Source organism: Macaca fascicularis, chromosome 2 (assembly GCF_037993035.2).
Source record: "Macaca fascicularis isolate 582-1 chromosome 2, T2T-MFA8v1.1".
NCBI classification, from domain to species: domain Eukaryota; kingdom Metazoa; phylum Chordata; class Mammalia; order Primates; family Cercopithecidae; genus Macaca; species Macaca fascicularis.
This window is the reverse complement of record NC_088376.1, coordinates 158,851,120-158,865,158: the sequence shown is the minus strand read 5'-3', so window position 1 is coordinate 158,865,158 and position 14,039 is coordinate 158,851,120. Positions and strand designations below refer to the sequence as shown.

General features: G+C 40.5%; 1 protein-coding gene across 46 annotated transcripts in view; it reads left to right on the top strand.

The window, feature by feature from the left end:
• The window catches only part of KALRN (kalirin RhoGEF kinase), a 694,928-nt gene that overhangs the window by 340,501 nt on the left and 340,388 nt on the right, over positions 1 to 14,039 (top strand). For 39 of the 46 annotated variants that reach the window (XR_012431622.1, XR_012431621.1, XR_012431625.1 and 36 more), the window contains exon 11: positions 13,700 to 13,891. Coding sequence is in view for 38 of the 46 variants with exons in the window: in XM_015446332.4 (XP_015301818.2) it covers positions 13,700 to 13,891 (192 nt within the window). In the remaining 8 variants the exon portion in view is untranslated. Of the gene's footprint in view, positions 1 to 13,222; positions 13,387 to 13,618; positions 13,892 to 14,039 lie in introns of those variants that run through there. The other 7 variants (XM_074033275.1, XM_074033274.1, XM_074033273.1 and 4 more) reach the window with 2 other exon arrangements.

Genomic DNA, 14,039 nt, shown 5'->3' with positions numbered 1-14,039 from the left:
TTCACTGATGGGCACGAAGGTTGATTTCATATCTTGGCTACTGTGACTAGTGCTGCAGTAAACATGAGAGTGCAGACATATCTTCAACATAGTAATTTCATTTCCTTTGGATATATATCCAGTAACAGAATTGCTGGGTTGTACGGTAATTGTATTTTTATTTTTTTCAGGAAACTCCATACTGTTTTCCATAATGGCTATACTAATTTACCTTCCTACCAATAGTCTTACACATCTTTCTTCTTACAAAAATAAGGAAACATTTGCAAAACAAATGTTTCTGCTTACTATTTGGAATAATTTCTTTAAAAAAATATTTTGTACTATTTTTAAATTTTTTGTGGGTACATATTAGGTGTATATATTTATGATGTACATGAGATGTTTTGATACAGGCATGCAATGTGAAATAAACACATCATGGAGAATGGGGTATCCATCCCCTCAAGCATTTAGCCTTTAAGTTACAATCTAATTAAATTCTTTAAGTTGTTTTAAGATATACAATAAAGTTATTATTGACTATAGTCACCCTATTGTGCTATCAAATAGTAGGTCTTTTCCATTCTTTCTATTTTTCGTAGCCCTTAACCATTCCTACCTTACCCCCAACTTCCTACTACCCTTCCAAGCTTCTAATAACCATCCATCTACTCTCTATGTCCATGAGTTCTATTGGTTTGATTTTTAGATCCCACAAATAAGTGAGAACATGAAATGTTTGTCTTTCTGTGCCTGGCTTATTTCACTTAACATAATGACCTCCAGCTCCATCCAAGTTTTTGCAAATGACTGGATCTCATTCTTTTTTATGGCTGAATACTACTCTATTGTACATGTGTGCCACATTTTCTTCATTAGAATAATTTCTAAACAATGCCCTGCATATAATTTTTATATTTAAGTGATTTTTTCCATTTTTCCTAATTATGAAACTAATATATATTCACCATGGAATAATTAGGAAACAAGGAAATAGTGGAAAAGAAAATTTATCTCTAATATCACTCAGACATAACCATTATTAATATTTATTGATAAATTTCCATTTAACACAGCAGAATACTAAGATTGTTTTGCCCAGGATCAAACAAATGTGAATTCCAGATCAACATCAATTATTTATGTGAGCTTTCTGAAGTTCTTTTACATTTTTAATCCTCCATTTCCTTATCTATAATATGATATAATAGCATAAGCATTATCATTATCAGTAGTAGGTTTTTTTTATATAATAAAATTAGAACCATACTTTGGTTTAGTCTGACTTCTTCATTTAATATTAATTAAGAACATGTCTTTAAGTCATTAAATATTCTTCAAAAACATAATTGTAGTGAGTGGGTAATACTCTATCATGTGTTACGTACCAGAGTGTAGTGAACTATTCTGTATTGTTGAGCATTTTGGTCATTTCTGGTTTTCATTTCTATAACCCACAGTTACTGTATTTAAACTGCCATACAAAGTGTTAAATATATCACTGTCCTAAGTTCTGAGCCTTTTCAAGGCAAAAGACTAGATTTCTCTCATGTTGGAATTTCAGCTCAGGCTTTGAGCCCTTTCCTGTGATGAGCGGTTTCAATGGTAGATGAGTGGCTGCAATTAGAGTCACCTGGGAGCTTTTAAAACGTGGCTGTCAGACAATCCCACAACTCCCTCCCCAAGCCCATCCTAATTTACATAACCTGGAGCAGAGCCAGGGTACTACATTGTCCCTCCAAGCTCCTATCTTTATCTCTCAAACCCCTTGGCCCTCAACCCCCTAACCTCCTCCCCCTGTCCTGTGAGAACCAAAGGATTAGAGGATTCCTTAAGGTTTCTGCCATCTGAATGATTATCAGAAAAATACTGTAAGCTGGGGCAGTTGTATGATCTTTCTCAATTCGGCTTCCTCTGTGGTCTTATGGTCTAAAACAGTGGTTCTCAACTGGAAGGCAATTTTTGTCTCCCCCCGACTTCCAGCCCACCTGGACATCTGACAGTAGCTGGGGACGTTTTTGATTATTACATCTGGGGAAGAGGTTGCTATTGGCATCCTGTGGGTAGATTCCAGGGATGCTGCTACGCATTCTGCAGTGCACAGGACAGCCCGTGTTTGTTTCCTGTGGCTACTGTAACAAAGTACCACAAACCGCACAGATTAAAACAGCAGAAATTGATTGTCTCGGAGTTCTGGAGACTAGAAGTCTGAGACTGCAGTGTTAGCAGGGTTGTTCCTTCCGAGGGCTATGAGGGAGAATCTGTTCCAGGCCTCTTAGCTTCTAGTGACTTGCTGGTGGTTTTGTCATTTCCTGGCGTGTGACTGCACCACTCCAATCTCAGCTTTCATGTTGCTCTCCCTGTATGTCTGTATCTTCATGTGGACATCTTTTTATATGAATGAACACCAGTCATACCACATTATGGACCTACCTTATTTCAGTATGATCTCATCTTAACTAATTATATCTGCAACAATGTTATTTCCAAATAAGGTCACATTCTAAAGTAAGGGGTTAGAGCTACAGCGTATCTTTTTGTGGGTACAGAATTTAACCCACAAGAGCCCCCCAAGCAAAGAATTAACCAGCGCAAAATGTTAATGGTGTTACTGTTGAGAAACTCTGTTCCACATAATCTGTGGACCAAGCCCAGGGAGGTTAACTAAGGTAAAACCCAGGGCAAGTAGCAGTATGGTCTGAATGTCTGTGTTTCCTCCAAACATATATATTGAACCTAATTCCCAATGTGATTGTATTACGAGGCAGGAACTTTGGGAGGTGAGCAGTGCCCTTTTAAAGAGGTTCTAGAAAGCTGGCTATTTCCTTCCATCATATAAAGACACAGTGAGAAGATCATCTGTGAACCAGAAATTGAAGCCCTCACCAGATACTGAATCTGTGGGTACCTTAATCTTGGACTTCTCAGCCTCTAGAACTGTGAGAAATAAACTTCTGTTATGTATAAGCCACCCATTGTAAAGGATTTGTGATAGCAGCATGAATGGTCTAAGGTAGAAAGAGTCCAGATTCTGGGAAGGTGGAAAGGGAGCAGGAGCATCATCGTTAAGAGGGTCAGGTACCTTTGCTCTTATATCAGAGGCTGTGGGCTCCCTACAGATGTATATAGACATAACCTCAGGCAACAGAGGTATATGTGACCAAAACAGGGTGAAAGGACTTGAAAGAGCACTATGGTAACAGGGATGGAGGCAGAAGTATGGCCAAACCCTCTGATTTCGTCACCTCATCATCTGACCCACCTTTCCATGTCAGGAACAGCCTTTTCCTCTTTTCCTCTGTTAGGAATGGAACAGGAGAGAAAAATAAATCCACAAGTCCCACAGTTTTCAGCAGTATTTTCAAGCCAACTGTCTTGTCTCTCCAAAGCCCAGTCTTCTCTCTCTGACACCCACTCCCTCCCACTGCCAGCCAAACATAGAATATAGAAAACAGGAAAAACAGCAACACTGCAAAGTTACATCTTTTGAGAGAGAACATTGCTGTGGATACATTTCCCCCCATACCTCTTGAATTGCCAAACCCTGCAGCAGGCAGCTTTATCCTGTTCCATGGGGATGCTGTCTCACCAACTGCTTGTTTCTTTGGCTTCAGGAATTCCATGCAAGAATGAATTTCTGCCGGGACGGGGCCACTGGGCATTCTGTGTATCCACATCTGAATATTTAAGTCTATCTTCTTCACTTTTAAAATGGTTTTGTCCCCATTCTTCTGTTGTGGCTGCATGTTCCCCTTCATTGTTTTGCCAGTTTGAATAGAGTGAGGGAAAGGAGGGAGGGGAGAGGGTCACCAGAGGAATGGAGATTGTGTTATCAAATTCCAGGAGTGATGGGTTGCTTCCCAGCAGCAACATGAATGCCAGCTGGCTATATCTGGGGCCTGCTCAGTGGGAAAAGGAAGAAGCCTTCCTCCACAGTCTTCAGAGCTCTGTGTCTGCTTAGTGCATGCCTCATTTTGGTCTCCTAATTGCTCAGCTGTCTCTGCTCTCCATTGTTTCCTCTGGTTTGTCTCAGGAAGCAGCTCTGGGCCTCTAGTCTCCTTGCTCTCTGCAGCGTCTTCTTTGTGTCCCATTCTAAGTGCTAGTCCTGGCTTCCCTAGGCCCAGCTTACGGCCCCGACTCTGCCTTCCACAGCTCCCCATTCCCTGGTGGGCTAGGTGGGGAGAGGTCAGGGACAGAGTCTTTACCTGCTGTATGTTTCAGGTCCCAGAGGGTGGCCATGTTTTCTGGAATCTGAGCTAGTCTTTTCTTACAGTCTGGACCTGGTGTTATCTGTCAAATTACATCTTGTAACTAGTGTTGGCAACCTCTAGGATTGACTTTGCCTTTTAATCCACAAACAAGGTATTTTATTGTTGTTGTTATTAAATGGATAAAATGTTAACAGTTAAGTATTTCTTTTGCTTTCCTGCCTGAGAGTGACCAGATATTTAGCTTCTAGTTTACAGTCGGCAGGGAATATTTTGAAGGTCCTTTAAAGCAATAATGTGTAAATGAAGAGAGTTATTGAGAAAGAAAGAAAAGGGATCAGTGAAAGAGAACACCCCAGCAAAGAACTACTATAATTTTCTCAGAATTTCTAGGCTTGTGTACCTTCCTAAACACACAAAGTTAGACTGTAGGAAAATAAAATTTTACTTTAAAAAAATGTGGAGTTCTAAAAATATGCCTTTTATAGGAAAAGGTGCTAAAGCATTTTAGATATAAAGAAAAATAGTCTCCAGCAAGTAGAAATGTGTGAGAATGGACAGGGTGATGATTACATATGTATATGTGATAAAGTTGGTGTTTAAGTTCCCAGAGATAATCTCAGTACCAAAACTACTCATGTTGGGAGGCACTGGTACCTGCAATAGTTATTTTTCGTATCAGTCCCAATTAGTAACTGAAGATTTATATAGATAGTCTTCAACTTTAAGGAGCATCTCTTTAGGGTACTCCTTAGACACTCCTTATTTGGACATAAAGTTATTCTAATGGAGGGAACTTATTTGTTCACTTATTCAGGGCACCTAAGAAGATATTGTTCTTGCAGCAGATGTAATGTGGTGGGTCAAACCATCACTGGTACCCAGAACTAGTTCCCTCTGTTTCTTCCTACTTTTCCACCAAAGACGACTTTGCCATTCCCAGAGTTCATCCCCTTTCCCACTACAAGAACCAACAGATGGAGGAGAAATATATTCCTGGTGTTCTAGGGTGAAAACTGAAAAGCATTTTTCTATATCCTTCATCATAGACAATGTGCTGTGTCAGTACTATATTTTAAAGCTATTATGTGCTCAACTGAATTTCTTTATTTTATCCTGGGATTCTAACCTTCATTTACATGGCAAATACATTCTCAGTGCTAAATGGAACTGGGAAATACGACACCTTACTGCTGTCAAGCTGCTGAACTGCAGAGTTTTTGGGTTGAGTGACTACTGAAAGGAGAGCACTATGCCCATTAGGTACATTGATGAATAGTTGAGATAGAAAAGATGAGTAAGATGGACTCTTTCCTTTAAAGTGAGTACAACTCTCCTTAGAAGACAACATGCACACAAAAGAAATGTATTGCAAAAGAAAAAAAAAGGCTGTTGCACATGAACAATTACAGTGTCATAATTTAAAAACCAAAGGCCTAAGAGTGAATGTAATTCAAAGTAATAAAGAAGCAGAAGAGCTGGAGATTTTACAGTGAGTTTTGGAGAAGTACATGTTTCGGTGAAAAGTACTGGAAGTTATAGTTAGAGAGACTTGCTTGCCATTTTCTAGTTATAAAACATTGTTTAAACAAGTTACTTTATGTCTCTGAGCCTCAGTTTTCTTATTTGTAAAATGATATTAATAATATCTATCTTATGATTGATCCCAATGCTTAGAGATAATGTTGATAAAGAACCTAACACTATGCTTAGCATACTGTGGACACCTGGTTAACTGATGCCACCTTCTTTGACCTATGGGTTATTTAGAAATGTGTTATTTAGTTTCCAATAATTTGTGAATATTCTGGTGAGATTTCTGTTATTGAGTTCTAATTTAATTACATTATAGTCAGAGAAAATATGTTGTATGACTTGCATCCCTTTAAATTTGTTGAGACTCTTTCTATGGCTGAGAATATGGTTTATCTCAGTAAATACTCTGTGAGCACTTGAAAAAAATATTAATTCAGCTGTTGAGGTGGGGGTGGAATGCCCTATAAATGTCAGGCCACGTTGGTTGAGAGTGTTCAAATCTATATCCTTACAAATTTCCTATCTACTTGTTCTATTAGTTACTGAGAGGGGGCATGGAAATCTCTGACTATACTTATGGATTTCTCTATTTCTCCTTATGGGTTTAATCAGTCTTTACATATTTTGAACTTTTGTTGATAGATGCATAAATGTTTAGGGTTATTATATCCTCTTGATGAATTGACCCCTTGATCATTACCAAATGATAATATTACTCATTTTTTCCTGGTAATGTTATTCACTCTGTCTGATTCTACTATGTCTGATATGAATATAGCCACCCAGCTTTTTTTGGCTAGTGTTATCATGCTGTATCTTTTTCTATCCTTTTACTCGTACCCTATTTGGTGTCTTTGTACTTATAGTGCATTCCTTGTAGACAGCATATAATTGGAACTTGCTTTTTTATCTGATCTGACAATCTCTGCCCTTTGATTGTGTTTAGACAATTTATATTTAATGTGATTGCTGATAAGTTTAGATTTAACCCTATCACTTTTTTTTTTTTCCTATATGTTTCATCTGTTGCTTTTCCCCCTTTTTTGCCTTTTTGGATTAATTTAATATTTTTATGATCCTGTTTGACTTCCTTTGTTGGCTAATCAACTATAACTCTTTATTATTTTAATGATTGCCTTAGGATTTATAGTATTTTAACTTATCTTACTTATATATGTACCATAAATCCCACACTACATTGTTATCATTAGTTTTTAAACCTTATTTACCCATGTAGTATTTCCAGTGCTCTTGATTCCTGGGTATGGATCTGTATTTCCATCTGATACCATTTTCCTTCTTCCTGAAGGACTTCTTTTAACATTTCTTATCTTGCATATCTGCTAGTGAAGAATTCTTTTGTCTTTGTATATCTGAAAAAGTCTTTTATTTTGCTTTTGTTTTTGAAAATATTTGTACTGGGCACAGAATTCCCAGGTTTGTTTTTTGTTTTTGTTTTTTTTCTTTTAGTACTTTGAAGTTGTTGCTCTACTGTCTTTTTGCTTGCACTGTTTCCAGTAACAAGTCTGCTGTCATCCTTATCTTTGTTCCTCTGTATATAGCTTGTCCTTTTTTCCTCTGTTTACTTTAAAGATTTTCTTTTCTTTCCCTTTTTTGCCATTTTATTTTACTTTTATGTTCCTTGGTGTAGTTTTCTTTGTGTTTCTTGTGTTGAGGGTTTGATGGGTTTCTTGGATTTATAGTTTTTGTTATATTTGAAAACTTCTTGGTCATTATTTCTTTAGGTATCTTTTCCAATACCCTCCTCTTCTCCTATGGAATCTCAATTACATGGATATTGGCCTGTCTGAAGTTATCCCATAGCTCACAGATGCTTTATTTTTAAAATTTATTTTTTCTCTCAGTATTTTAGTTTAAATAGTTACTCTTGCAGTTTTCAAGTTCAGTCCTTTTATCTTCTGCAAAGCCTAACCTACTGTTAATACAGTCTAATGTTTTTCATCTTTAGAAGTACAAGGGGTTTTAAAAATTTTTTTATTTCTTAACTATCTGAACATACGAAATACAATTATAATAACCATTTTAAAATACTTGTCTGCTAATCTTAATATCTGTTTCAGTTCTGGGTAAGTTTTCATTGATCGGTTTTTCTCCTTCTCATAGGTGAGATTTTCCTGATAATGGGCATGCCTGTTAGTTTTTTACTAGATACCAGACATCACGAGTTTTACCTTGTCAGTTGTGGATATTTCTGTATTCCTATAAATATTCTTAAGCTTTATTCTGAGACACAATAAAGTTACATGGAAAAAAAAAAATGATCTGTTCAGGTCTTTCTCTTAAAATGTACTAGGCAAGACCAGAGCAGTTCTCTTTCTAAGTCTACTTATTTACCCTTCTGACCCTTCTGGGTACTCCGTCCAACATCCCATTAATCATGAGGTTTTCCATGCTGACTGGTGGGAGCAAGTGCTATTTCTAACTGTGTGAGTGCTAGGTACTGTTATCTCTAATTCTTTCAGATGGTTCTTTCTCTAGCCTCAGGTAGTTTCCTCACATATGGATTCTTTGCAGATCTGCCCCAGAGAGGGTAAGGAAGGAAGGTGAAAGAGATTTGTAAGCTGTAAAGTACTATTCAGATGTAAGGTTTTGGGTGTTATCTTGATTGCTGCCCTCCCCAATGCCTATGCTTTTGTGTCTCCTTTGTCTTCAATGCTTATGTATTTTTTTTTCCTTTCATCTCATTACCTGCTGGTTTCAGCCATGCTGGCCCGAAAAAAAATGCTCACTGTGAGGGGGATTTTCTCCTGGTCCTCTGGTAGTCTCATTCTTCAATCTACATTGCCTCTTTTGAATAGTAAGGGTGACTTTCAGGCCTCATCCTTCCTCATTCCCAGGGCATAAAGCCAAGATTCTCACTTCATATTACCAAGGAAGTAGCCTCTTGATTCTAGAGTGTTTTTATTCACTGTCTTTCCCACCCCTTGCCTTTAAAAAGCCTGCTTCCTGCTTCTCTGCTTCAGCCCAGGGAATCTGAAAACATACCTGTATTGCTGAAATTCCTGTTAGAGACAAATTATCCTAGAATGTTCTGTTTCTTTCCTGGGGAGAAAATTCAAAAGTAATGGGCTGAGGCTTCAGCAGAGTGTTTAAGTTAGAATTAAGGGCTGAATTATCTAGGGCATCGTACCTGGTTGACACAGTCATGGGGTGTTGGAGAGGGAAGAACAGGAACTGCAGCCATCGGTGTGACCCATATCTCTGAATCAGGGGCTCTGTCTACCACAGGTCCTACCTGAAAGCTCCAACAGCTGAGGGATCTATATATGAGCACTCATAACCCATTTTTGGCATATCTGTTGGGAAATGTCAATAAGGCATCAAGTCCAAGGCAGAGAGACTAGGAAGCTGGGAAACCAAAGAATGCCTAGGAAGTATGTTCAGAGCAAGGTCAGACTCTGGCCCTGGGTCAAAATCTGTTGCTGATTTGGTCAGAAAATGAGCAGAAACCCGTTGTGATCCTTGTCCCAATTTGGGGGTATTGATAAGAATCGAAGTATTGCTTTGGTAATACTTTAGTTGATATTTTCCATACACATTTCTATTTCAAGGCTGTGCCAGGAGGTAGGATATACCAAATAAAATTGAACATTGAACGTGAATTCTATCATGTAATGTCTTGTACCGGGTAGTTGATGAGGAGCTAGGGTTGAATATTAAGATTGGTGGTGGTTGATATCTTCTTTAATTCATTCATTCATTTACTAAATATTTATGGAGCACTTACTAGGTGCCATACAGTAAGGGAAAGAGATGAGAGACATTATCTGCCCCTAAGGAGATGAGAAAGACAAACATTTGCAGTAGAAAGTGGCAGGTACCATGGACAGGGTTGGTATAGATCACTCTAGGAGTCCAGAGGAGGGCACATAAGCTAGCCTTGGGAGAGAAGAGGATATGAGAGTGGAGTTCCTGGAAGAAGCAGTGCCCTAGCTGGGTCTTAAAGAGTGAATAAGAGTTGGTCAAGTACAAGAGTGAAGGGAAGGGCATCTCAGGCTGAAGAAGAATATGTGCAAAGGCACAGAGGCAAGATTCAGTGCAGTGAGTTTTGGGGGATGCAAGTAATTTACTTCCTAGGCTGTTTGTAGGAAAGTGATGTGGGTTGAAGCTGAAGGGAAAAAGTGTCAGGTGAAGAAGGGCGTTGCACACCGTGTCAAGACATTTTACCCCAAAGGCAGTGGGAAGCCACTGAACAGTTTTAAGTAGAAGACAGTTGTGATTGTGTCTGAATTTTCGAAGCTCTTTTCTGCTAGTAATAGGGAAGAGAGCTTGGCAGAGACAAAGGTGAGAGCCCAGCTTTAACACTGACCCCATTGCCTTCCCATCTGTCTTTATTGTTCCATTCTCTCTATAAAATGTATCTATCTTAATAGCTCTTCACTGACGTATCCAACCTGATTTTCTGCCACTCTCCAACTTTAGTCAGGTTGACTCAACTTATTCAAACAGACCTACTCATTTGTGTCTTCTTTATTCAACAAACATTTAGTAAATGCCTATTGCATACCAGCCACAGCGCTTGGCTTGGGGGAACCAAGGATGAATGAGATACTGAACCTACCTTTAAGGGGCTCACAGACCAGTAGAGAGATACCATGGAGACACATTGTTACTATAAAGTATGATGATGGCTGTGGGGTAGGATAAATATAGAGTACCCTGGGTGCAAAAAGAAGACAGGCTTGGCTATGAGAAGCCCTTCTCCTTCTCTGCTAAATCCTACCCATCCTCAGGCTCCTGCCTATATTCTTTATAGAGGCAGGGTAGTTTAATGGGTTGTTGCTTGGGCTCTGAAGCCTGCCAACAGGGTTTTAATCCTGGTTCTGCCACTTACTAGCCATGTGACTTTGGCCAGAAATTCTTTGTACCTCAGTTTCTTCATCTGTAAAATGGGAATGATGGCTGCATCAACTTCATAGGGTTATTGTGAGGATTAAAGGGGATAGCATGCATAAAATCCTTTAGAACAATCTTTGTCATGTGCAAAATATTTAATAAATATTAGCTACTATTTTTTTTTTTTTTTTTTTTTTTTTTTTTTTTTTGAGACGGAGTCTCGCTCTGTCGCCCAGGCTGGAGTGCAGTGGCCAGATCTCAGCTCACTGCAAGCTCCGCCTCCCGGGTTCACGCCGTTCTCCTGCCTCAGCCTCCCGAGTAGCTGGGACTACAGGCGCCCGCCACCTCGCCCGGCTAGTTTTTTGTACTTTTTAGTAGAGACGGGGTTTCACCGTATTAACCAGGATGGTCTCGATCTCCTGACCTCGTGATCCGCCCGTCTCGACCTCCCAAAGTGCTGGGATTACAGGCTTGAGCCACCGCGCCCGGCCTATTAGCTACTATTATTCTCAGTTTTACTTCTTTTCTTCAGCATCTATATCATATCAAGAAATTGTAACCCCTAATTATCTATTAGTTTGTTGCTTGCCCCATCTTATGTATTGTCATGTTATTTCTCTCAAGAATGATTTTATTCTTCTTTGAGACAAAATACATTATATATTTATCTGTACTTTTGGGATACTTACAGTATTGGATATGTATTATGGCAATCAGCCATCCCAGTTTTCCCAGATCTGAGGGGATTTCTGGGACACAGGAATTTCTATGCTAAAACCAGGAAAGTCCTGGGCAAACTGGGACAAATTGATCACCTTACATGTAGTAGACACTTCAGTTTGGCTTTTTATTTATCTCCTATTGGTCCCAAACCTAATTTGCTAGCAAGCTCACTTTGACTTTGCCACAAATTTTTATTTATTGTCTACAGAATGTAAAGTTACAATCTCTAGGGGTTTTGGGGAGCAGGGGTGGGGAGAATCCTGAGATTCTCTAGGATTTAAGGTGGACAATTTGAGGGATTCCTAAAATACCTCTCTCCCATCAGTTGTGGGCATATGGACTAGAAATTGTGGGACTAGAAATCCCACAAGAGCTTTCTTTAACCTGACCCACAGCCCTAGAGGTCTACCCTTGCCTGTCATTCCCCTTGTCTCCCTGCATGTCTCTCATGAGTGAATGACTTCCTTCATCTGCTTTCCAGAATTGACGTACCCTGGTTTAACCCAGTGGCAAAGCTCCTTTCCTCATATGAAGCTGCTGTTTTTCCATGAATTTCCCAGTTGGGGCCAAGTGATTTTTCCTCTTTTTCAACCCTGTCTTGGAAGCACTGGGACAATGTAAATGACTTTTTCTCTTTTTCAACGCGGTCTCACCAGCATTGGAACGATGTTTACCTTGGGAAGTTGCTTTTCAAGCAGCATTTCTTATGGATCCCCTGGGGCCTCTCTCCAAATTTCTAGAAGCCAAGACAAGTGTTTGCCTGCCCATCTTCCCCAGTCCTATACCAGTACAATCAAGAGGCTGGCTCCACAGCCTCTGAAAGTTTCAACCCTAGAGTCTCAGTTTCCTAGGGCTGTCGTAACAAAGCACCACGAGACGGTGACTTCGATAACAACAACTTCTTTTCTCACAGTTCTGGAAGCTAGACATTTGAGATCAAAGTGTCATCAGAGTTAGTTCTTTCTGTGGAATACGAGGGAGAAATCTGCCCTATGCCTTTTTCTCAACTTTTATTAGTTTTCTGGCAGTCTTTTGCGTTCTTAGCCTTGTATATACATCTCCCACTTTCTTCGTTCATCTTCACATGGCATTCTCCCTGTGTGCATGTCTGTCTCTTCACATGGCATTTTTTTTTTTTAAATAGGGACACCAGTCATATTGGATTAGGGATCTATCCTACTATAGCATGACTTGAACTTAACGTAACTAATTACATCTACAATTATCCTGCTTCCAAGGAAGGTCACATTCCGAGATATTGGGAACATGTGAATTTGAGTGGGGGGTACAATTCAGTCCATAGCACGCAGGTCTTCAAGTGAGTCCAAAACACTCCTTACAGACTCAGAGACCCTGTCTCCATAAGCAAAACAAAGCACCAGAGAGTCATTGCTCACGAATCCATTTCAATTCTCCGCTCACTTTGTGTTTGATACTGACTGCTCTGCTTGTTCCCTACTCTAGAGCTTTGTGCCAACTCTAGGGATACTAAGAAATATATGTACACCTGAGTCACCAGCTGTAAGTCAGGACATATCAGGAGACTTTCAAAATGAGAAGCCTGCTGAGGAAAAGTTGTATCTGTGGCAAATAATGTAGTAACTATTCTAAAGGCAGTGGCTCCCATCCTGATGAATAATAATTACAAGTTGGTTGCCTTTTAAAATGCTCTGGAGAATACCATGGTGTGTACAGACAGGGGGTTGGACAACTGTGTGTGCGCGTGTGTGCATGCAGTAGCTTATGATAAACAAAATCAACAGACTCCTCCCCAACCTTCCTGCAAACATTTCCTGGGCCCGCAGGGAGTAGCCTGCATCTCCTCCCTCTGACTGTGGCCGCTGCCTTTTGTCAGCTCCCTAGAGTTGCTGATCCCTTCCCCTCCAAAGAAATAGCTCTGTTCCAAAAAGATAAACACCAGTAGTTACAGGGAACTTGAGGAGAAAAGCAAAGCGAGTCTCCCAGTTAGTGTTTTTCTGGTGTTCTCACATAGAAATACAGACTGTCTTTGTGGGTGTGCTATTTCTGATCCTGACAGTTACAGCCTGAGATGTGAGGGCAGCGATGGGTTTTCTTGAAGGTAGGGGATTGGGAGCAGCTGGGGTATGGAGGTTCTCTAGGCTCTCTCCACTTCTTTCCAGGGACACTGCACCTCTGAGAAATCCCAGGGGTGGATGAGGCACCTCGCTGGTGCCCGCCTGTGCAGAGCAGCCAGGCAGGCTGCTAGCTTGCTGAGAGGCGGCGTGCCAGCTCCGCAAACTGCGCCTCAGTGCCAGATTAGGGAGCTTTCGGCTCAGCGCCCACGCCCCTCCATTCAGCTCGGGGGAGCCCCAGGGTGGGCTGCTGGAAGTCGCGACTGCAACTTGACTTTGCCTCACTGTTGTTGCTGGCAGAATACGTACACCAATGCGGACAAGCTCCTAGAGGCAGCGGAGCAGTTGGCTCAGACGGGGGAATGTGACCCGGAGGAGATCTACAAGGCAGCTCGACACCTGGAGGTGCGCATCCAAGACTTCGTGCGCAGGGTGGAGCAGCGGAAGCTTCTCCTGGACATGTCTGTCTCCTTCCACACACACACCAAAGAGGTAAGGGGAGCTAGTGGAGAGAGGGCATTCGGTCCTGCCAGGGTTAGGTCGGCTTCCTAGTAAAATGGCCCTGAAGGTCTGACCAGGGTCCTGGGTAGTCTGGAGGTTACTAACTTCCTAACTTTGGTAATATTAACAATTCGTTCCT